The 9,045-nt window shown below is 38.8% G+C and overlaps 1 protein-coding gene across 1 annotated transcript; it reads left to right on the forward strand.

The window, feature by feature from the left end:
* The first annotated feature begins 2,743 nt into the window (after positions 1–2,743).
* LOC140339642 (C3a anaphylatoxin chemotactic receptor-like) lies at positions 2,744–4,828 on the forward strand. Its single transcript, XM_072424425.1, has 2 exons — positions 2,744–2,844; positions 3,317–4,828. Exon 2 carries the CDS (start codon positions 3,326–3,328, stop codon positions 4,313–4,315), a length of 990 nt encoding a protein of 329 aa, XP_072280526.1. The 5' UTR covers positions 2,744–2,844; positions 3,317–3,325; the 3' UTR covers positions 4,316–4,828.
* Positions 4,829–9,045: the final 4,217 nt, after the last annotated feature.

Here is a 9,045-nt window from a genome sequence, read left to right on the forward strand (position 1 = left end):
ATGTGGTTTTTTTTTTTTTCTGTATATTTGCAATTTATCAATCAACGTTTTTATTTTATGGATTTTAAAGATGAAGGTAAATATGCTTGTATTACATCTTCCTGATAATAAAAGAAAAAAAAAATTAATTATTTAAACCCCGTTGAAAAAAAAAAAAGTGTTTCTGTGCTTCATTATGCAGGGCAGGCCGATCGAGGTTGGTGTCCTGTCACAGTGTCTTGTCTTAGTACTGTACCGTACTCTTAGTACAGCTTTTGAGAGCAGTTTTTCAAATATTAAAGATGGAAGAGTGTCAGTCACTATCTGCATGGAGTTCGCAGGTTCTCCCGTGTTTGCGTGGGTTTCCTACGACATTCCCCTTTGAGGGACAGCTACTGACATGACTATAGACTTTGTAAAGCGCTGCGTAATATGGTGGTGCTATATAAGTACTGCGTAATATTAATATTAATAACAGCAAGTTTATTCAGTCCAGGTAGCCATAGGGTAAGCCAGGAGGCGCCAGGTGCCCTGTTTTTTTTTTCACACGCGCAACTCAGCACTTTTTGACAGAGATTAGGCAAGTTAGACTGATTGGCTGATTGCAAGTTTTCAAAATGTATCTCTAGTTCTGCTTTAATTTTATCCGCATGCTCTGAAAACTTTATAACCAAAGACTTTCTTTTATGTCAACTGATCAACTGATTTATATTTTGAAATACACCCGAATTATCTTTTCACTCTTAGTTAACCATTGGAATAACCAGTCCTTACACATCGCCAACCCCAAAGGAGAAATAGATTCCCCAATATGGTGTCTGGTCTGGATCGGTTGATGTAATTTAGCCCCAAAAGAAGATTTAAAAAAAACATAAGACAACCAAACAGGGAAAATTAGGGAACTCTTGAAATACCATTTAAGCCTTACCTGTTCTATAAATAATATATCCACAGCTCACAGTACATTAGTGTGCTGGTCAACAGGAAGAATGTCTCTTACATTATTAGCAGGTGTGAAGAATGTCACCCTACAAGTAGTCAAAAGATCAATGATGTCCGTAAAATGACCCAAGAGGAACAAATTAATTATTGCACAAAGAACTCCTAGCAACGTCTGGCGGAACTCTAGTTAAGAAACACTGACGTAGATTTTAAAATTTCTTAAGTGACAATATAATAGAAAAACTGGAGACGTTATATTAGGGTGGGCTGAAAAGAACCAAAAAGTCATATGATTTCTACGAAACATTGAGCTACTCTAGTGCTGCTTTAATTTTATCTGCATGCTCTGAAAACTTTGGTGTGATGAAGTTAGATAAAAGACGAAAAAAACAGCAGCCCTCCTTACACTGCTCCAAAGCTAGTGACAGTGTGACAGCATAAGCGCAACCAGCGGAAGCGCAGACAGCTCTCCTCACACTGCTTACACAGGAGCTGCTGAGAATGGCAGAGCAATGTATGTAAGGCTTACACTTCTCTACTGTTCCCGGCAGCACTGCCACCTGACAGCACACCAGCTCTCTTAGACTACTCTGCTATCCTTAGCCAGTGGGCCGACAGGAGACGGAGCTGCTAAGAATAGCAGAGTAGTGTAAGCTGTATATACACTGGGCCATGGCAAAATTTTATTCTATGTTATCGGGCCCTGCTGTCAGAAAGGTTGGGGACCACACTACAACAAAGAATACACTTGTTTTTATTGGATCTGTGATGGAAATAGGACCTGGAAATACCTTCTATTTTAGGAAGAACCTACTGTTTTCATGTAATAATATTGACAAACTCTACTAATAAACAAACATTTTTTATGCACTTATCTGCCAGCCCCTTGCTCTCCTAACACAAAAGGCATAAAGCAAAACTAAAGTTCCACTTTTTAAAATGTTGGATCTGGCGGTGCTATATTGTAAAAAGGGAAAAGCAATGTCCCTTCTGCAATAAGCCTTCTTACCTGCATAATCACCTCGCTTCATCTGTCAAAATCATTTCTCTGAGGTTGCAGATGTGAAGGATCTCCCTTGTGCCTGCATAGGAGCTACATCATCCTGGCCCAGCTGGAATATCTGGCAGGACTGGATGAACTCCAGCATGCATGGTAGTTATGTGATCTTGACCTGGCCAATCAAAGGACCAAGGAATAGAGACAGGAAGAAAATGGTGGCACCTGTAACAAAACAGACAGGTGAGTATAAAACAGGTTTAGTTCTTCTTTAAAAAAAAGCCATTAGTAAACAAAGATTCTCGCCCCCAAAAAAGAAAAACCTCAACATCTGCCCAAGTTTCTGATGGCACAGATGACCTCAGTATCAAAATCATCCATTTGTATCTCATTAGTTAATCTCATTAGTTGTTGGAACATCTTGGATGGTTAGGTGGTGATACAATCAGATTGCAATCCATGTGGTTGGCATTAGAAGGAGGATGTAGACTGTATACAAGAGAAGAGAGAACTGGCAACTATACATGCACATTAATCATTTCTGGGTGCCTTGATTATGAAATTCACTATCTCCATCTAGTACTGTTGCCTTTACAGGAAAGCAGAACATGGATTGCAAGCACTAATCCATAATAATAATACACTTAATTTAATAATAATAAATTTAATTTCATAATAAATTTTCAGTTTTTGCCAGAATGTTTCAGTCTGGCTTGTCTTTCACTTTCATGATGACAGTTCCCTAATGATGGTTCCCCCTGACCTGCTACTTTGTATTACTTTCTAGTTCTTTATAGACTTTGTTTCTCCACCACTAATATCAAACGCATATTCAATTTCAGAAGAACCAGTTGTGTTTTGTTTACTAAGTTCCAGAAAACCTAAAAGATATCAAGAAGAGTATTTTGATCAGGTGCAGAGAAGAGGTAAGTCTTTCCCATGCAATGATTTACATCAGTGAATACACGACTGGTGCGGTTGTAAATGAATTACATTGGGAACAGAGACCAGGCACTAGTGGTGTACTATAAGGTTTGTTATTAGGCTCAGTTTTGGGTAAATTGTTTGTAAATGACATAACTGAGGGCTTGGTGGGTAGGAAATGTCTGACGCCATTTTTCCAGTTGTCCCACTTGATTATTCATGAATCCTTTAGGATGAATCAATGAAAGACATCAGGGGGCGACTGTACACACACTAGATAATACCACTCGAGCAACCATCATCTAGTATTTGTACATAGCCTAATGTGTGTGGTCATATTGAACGCTTGGCTGTGGACAAGGAAGAGACACCATTTGTAGATTTAAAATCATGATAAATAATATTAATTTATGGATGCATTTACCAAGTCTGAATAGATAAAAATCACGTCAGCTAACGCTGTTGTCATTATAGGAGACCAGAATGTTGAATGCAAGTACTGATCTTGAATCATCAATGAATTCAACAGAAAAACATGTGTTTACCATCCTGATTATGGTTATAACAACTTTAGTTGGCGTTCCTGGCAATTTTTTAGTTCTTTGGATTACCGGAATAAAGATGAAGAGGACAGTGATGAACATTTGGTTTTGTAACCTTGCTTTAGCTGATATGTTTTGCTGTCTAGCTTTTCCATTGTTGATAGCCCAATACTTCTATGATGAATGGTTATACGGTCAAGCTTTCTGCAAGATGTTACCCTCCATCATTTTCTTCACCATGTTTGCCAGCATTTTTACCCTGGTAGCGATAAGTGTTGACCGTTGTCTCTTGGTTGTCCAACCCGTGTGGTCCAAAAACCATCGCACCCTACATATGGCCAGGATAATATGCTTAGTAATTTGGATGTTGTCATCCTTGATGTGTCTACCTGTTGCCCTACACAGAACAACCTTTACTGAAGAGAACCTCACACTTTGTGGTTATGGACACAGCGACCTTCAGTACCTTAATAGAAGTTCTGAAACCTATGTTTATTATCCAGAAAAGGAGGTCACTTTTACACGCATGATTTTTGGTTTTCTGATACCTCTATTAATTATTTCTACCAGTTATGCTTGTCTGGCTTTTAAATTAAAACACACCAGATTTGTAAAGGTTGGCCACAAAACTATTAAAGTGGTGATTGGCATTGTCATAGCATTTTGTTTGAGCTGGGCTCCCTACCACATAATGGGCATTATCCTGCTCTATTTCGACAACCCAGCAGTGTCCTATCTGGACCTTCTCTCACAAGCATTGGCCTACTCCAATAGTTGTATCAACCCAATCCTTTATGTCTTCTTGGGTAAAGATGTGAAAAAGAGGGTGAGAAAGTCACTTCTAGAGCTCCTGGAAAATGTATTTAGGGAAGAGGAGTTAAAAACTCTTGAGCATAGCAAGAGGAAAACCACAACGGAAGTAAGTATTTAATTAGAAGGCTGAGAGGGGAATCAATGTAAACCTTGAATAACAGCTTGCTAAAGCACAGTGTATCACAGAATTTTCTATTTATTTAGATAATTGGAACATACCTGTAGAATTTACCTGAAAGGGGACCTTTCTGGCAAGATCGCAGGTTTTATTTTATTGATCTGCAGATTTAAAAATAATGAAAATTAGTTTGGATATTGTAATAATATGTTTCAGCTTATATGACAATGGAAATGATTATTTACTAGATGTACTTCAAGGACTTATGTACAAGAACAATAAAACATGATACAAGCAAAGCATTTATGTCTGAGAAATTCCACATGCATTCATGTTTTGTTAAATAATAAATATTTATTATTACATTGTTAAAAATATAGGAAAGAACATTAAAAGAAAGGAAAGAAACCATACTTTGATTGTGTTAACTACTAATGCCATCAATCTATAAAGTAACAGAGAAGCAAACATATTTGAAGCCAGCTTGTGTGAAAACCATGGCTGACCCCAGGGATACAGTGTAGAAAAATAGAAGGCACAAGAATTGTGTTCTTCACAGGCAGGGTTGGATCTAAATATATATATGGTTGACCACAATCATATGCCCCCAAACCTAGGTTGTTTGGAGACCTCTTAAGACCCCTGGCCACTGCTGCCTTACAGAAAATGCCAGTTATATATCTTGGTGGGCCCTTCTTCTTCCCACTTTTTCTGGTAGGTCCCAGGGTCCCCAGTCCAATCCTGTCCACGTAATCACTAATTAAAAATAAAAACAAGAAAGGTAATGGCATGTAAGGACTGATAAGCTGCAATATATCAACTTTTTTGTTTTTGTGTTTTCATTCTTGTCTGGCTGGCTGACTTGTTGTGCTTTGTTGAACTGGGGCAAAGACACATTAGAGGTCTTCAGCTACAATAAATAAGTCTGGGCCTCCTGTGTTATCTGTTTTACGTTCATATTATATGTGTTATATATTAGGTTTTAGAATTTCATACAACTAATAAAGGAGGTTTCTAGGAGCCTTTATGTGGTAGAGTCATGTATGTGAAAACACATTTATAATGGATATTGATCAAGCTGCCTTGCTGACAACACAATAAGGTCAAATGTTGCCCTATTGTTGCCACTATGTAAAAAAAATACATGTGATGTAGAAGGTCCAGCCTATATATTGTGATCCTGGCATCTTCACTACAAAATCTTTATACCCTTGATGCATTGCATGTCTTATGAGAACATAAAAAAACCTTTGAGATTTTGCAGATCTGTCATTTCATGGGTGTTTTACAGTAAATCTAGATGCAGCAGAAATTGTGTGGTTTTATCTTTCCTCTGGATCTCATGTTCATATTAACCAAAGAGGAACTAATAACTACTCTAGGCAGTGTAAGACCATTTAAAAACATTTATGGGGCCTGTAACAAATTGGTTCCAGAATGTAATTAAATCAGAAGGCTTGCACATTAGTGGCTATGTTCTATTGATTTCAGTTTTTAAATAGGAGTAGAACATTTGTCCAAAGAGAAAAAAGATCTGATGTGTTTTACTCCATCTTTAGCAATAGTTCTACCCCATGGTATTATTAAACAACCACAAAACTAAAATGTTATTTACTGACTTTTGGGAGGTGGCTATGGACCCCCTGATCCAGAACTAATCAAAACTAGAACCTGCACTTCCTGATTCACCGCAATAGGTACTTTGAAGTATTGTAAGGTACCAGGCTGACCCTGCATACACCTGTGCACTACCAAAATTAACCAAATTAACTATGCATGCACTACCCAATCCAGCACTATGGTACTAGACTGACCCCGTACTCCTTGGTCCAGGTACTGAGATTACCTTGTACCCACCAGTTTGATGCTTTAGGGTAACAGACTGACCTTGATACACCGGATCCAGTTCTATAAGGTGCCAAAATGACCTTGATCTAACTGATCCAATTCTATAAGGTACCAGACTGACCCTGCAGAAATCAGTCCAGGACTGTAAGGTACCAAAATGATCCCTCACAGACTGGCCCTATATTATTATATACCTGAGTGACTATGCAGTTAATGTTTCATTACTATAAAGTACCAAAGTGACTCTGCAACCAGGACATTAAGGTAGCACCTTACACTCAAAAGTTCGGTACTATAAACTATAAAGTTAGTTGGGCCAAATATAATATTAAAATTATAATATAGATTCAGCATTATGGGAGTGGGAGTCAACCCAACTGTCTTCCTATGTGTCATGATTGTTCCCATAGTGAGATCTCTTTGCCATAATTCTCAACTCTATTCCTATCTAGCTGGCAGGATTGGGTGTTCCCAACCACCTTTGGGTGTCCCAGCTCCTCCTTTTACATTTTAAATATTAAAAAATAAATGCTGGAGGGAAAAAGAAACCCTTCATTAGGGCTGTTCAGTGCTCAACCCAGAAATTTTTTTAAGCCAGGTGGGAAGAAATTTAAGGTGGGTGGCAGCCCCTGTATTGTGAACAAACTGTTTGGTAACCACCCAAAAACAGCCGGGTGGGTGCTGAAAAGTGCTGAGTGGTGCGCCCAGCTAAAAGTGCCTGGGGAGAACCCTGGCTGTTGCTGGAACAAAGCCTAAAAAAGTGAGCTTGCCAGAATGGAACACTAACAGAATGCAGCACAAGGGAGAGCACTGACTGTACAAGTGCATGAAAGGTTCTCTTTAAGATGGTTACATACTGTGCAATTCATCAGAACAAGGGTGATTGGGTTGGTTCCATTCTGGATAATTTATGCAGACATTTAAGTTCTCATCAGATATCATAAATCTTCCCATGAGTACTACTAACAAAACAGGAACTGAGTACAAATTTGGAAAACTTATTTCTGCATAAGATTCAGTGCATTCAGTGAATGACTAACACAGAACATAAGAAGAAACGATTGTTCATTGCACTGAATTGATGAGTAATGAGTCATTTTAATGAGTAATTTCAGACTAAGGTAAAGGTGGTCAGCTTCACCTTACACAATTGAGCAAGGTGTTAATCCTATGCTATCTGCATGGAGTTTACTTCCTCTAACAATCAAAACATGATGATAAGTTTTACAAAATCTAGTTATATGACTGCCATTTTGGTTTCAATGTTTTCTGAGACTTTTATTGACTCTTGGGCTTATATTCTGAGAAAAAACAATGGGTGTCAACCCCTGGCTTTTTATATGATTGTTCCTATAGTGAGATCTCCCTGCCATCTGCAATGATCCACAACCATTGTGTAGAACTGCAAAGGAAGAATGAACTAGTATGACTGCTCTACGTACATATATAATTAGAGATGACACATGCACCTTTTTAAGGTGATACCATCTATGTTGAGACATCTATGTTGAGAATGCAGAAGAGGAACCAAAATCTGTGTTTTTAGGGCTGATAGTAATCAGTCAGAAAACTACATCTAAATTTCAGACAGGTTATGGCCAACATAAGAAATGTTTGTGTTGACAGGGGAAGGGTTAGAATTTAATGTTTATGTAATAGATCCTTGCACGACCATTGGATCTGTGTTCTTTTTTGTATCACCCACCTTGCACTCCCCTGCTGGCAGCTGCAACTCTGCTCAGGAATCCCATTCTCTGGTGGGTTCCTGGTCCAGATCATGTGACTCTCTGACAGCTGCCCCTTTCCCTCATAGGACTAGAGTGTTCCAAATATGTGCTCCACCTGCTGGCAGAAATGTGAAGAACACCTGAATTGCCTTATCTCTAGTACTCCCTCTGGTGGTGGGTTGGATACCTGCAGGTCACATGGTCTCTATTCATCACATGATCTTCCCTATATAAGGAAGTGACTGGCAACAGGAAGTTGCCTGAACAAGCAGTTCTACTAGAATTTGCTTCCAGTTTCCTGTCCGCATTTCCAGATCCTAACTCTTTGGCATAATGACTTTGGCTTTGTCTGACTAGACCCCTTCTGATTGCCCCCTATCCTAACCTTTGGCTCGTCTGATTACTCCTCTGCCTTTCACTTCTGTACCACACTTTGGTTCTATCCATCACCCCCTGCAGGGTGCGCTGGTGAACCCCGAGGCTGGTGTCTTACACTCTGCACCCCATATATGCCAAGCAGGCTGTCGACACGGAAGGTTCACCATCCTTCCTATGACACTATGACAGTTTGTAACACTAAATTCTTATTTCTGCATTGTATGATTGAACGTCAACTATTGCTTTCAAAAAACAACTTGAATCTTAAAAGAAAAAAAAATCACATAGAAGGGAAATTTCACATCAGGAGTTTATTGCTCCTGCTAGGAAAAATTTTCTTTAATACATCATGGTGCCAAGGACAGGAAATGCATGGAATTCTTTTCAATAGAGCAGCCAAAATAAAGTATACCATTCAAACAAATTGCCTGGTATGTGAATCTGTTGTTGTGACTAAACTTGAAAAATTTAGAGGGTCAAAATCTAGTCCGAAAGTTGATGACGTATTTTATTACACAGTATTTTTTTAGCACCAACATATTACGAAGTGCTGTACAAGTCCATAGCCATATCACTAGCTGTCCCTTAAAGGAGCTTACAATCTAAAATCCCTACCATAGTCATATGTCTTTTTTACAATCTAAGGACAATTTTGGGTGGAAGCCTGTTAAGGCAATCCCCTACTGATCCCTGATCAGTTGTCTCTCTCTGATGGCTTCTGTTTACAGCGACGCTGGGAGATCATGTAACACACGCAACTCAAGCATGTAGTTAGAT

This window comes from Pyxicephalus adspersus, chromosome 10, assembly GCF_032062135.1.
Source record: "Pyxicephalus adspersus chromosome 10, UCB_Pads_2.0, whole genome shotgun sequence".
Lineage (NCBI taxonomy): Eukaryota > Metazoa > Chordata > Amphibia > Anura > Pyxicephalidae > Pyxicephalus > Pyxicephalus adspersus.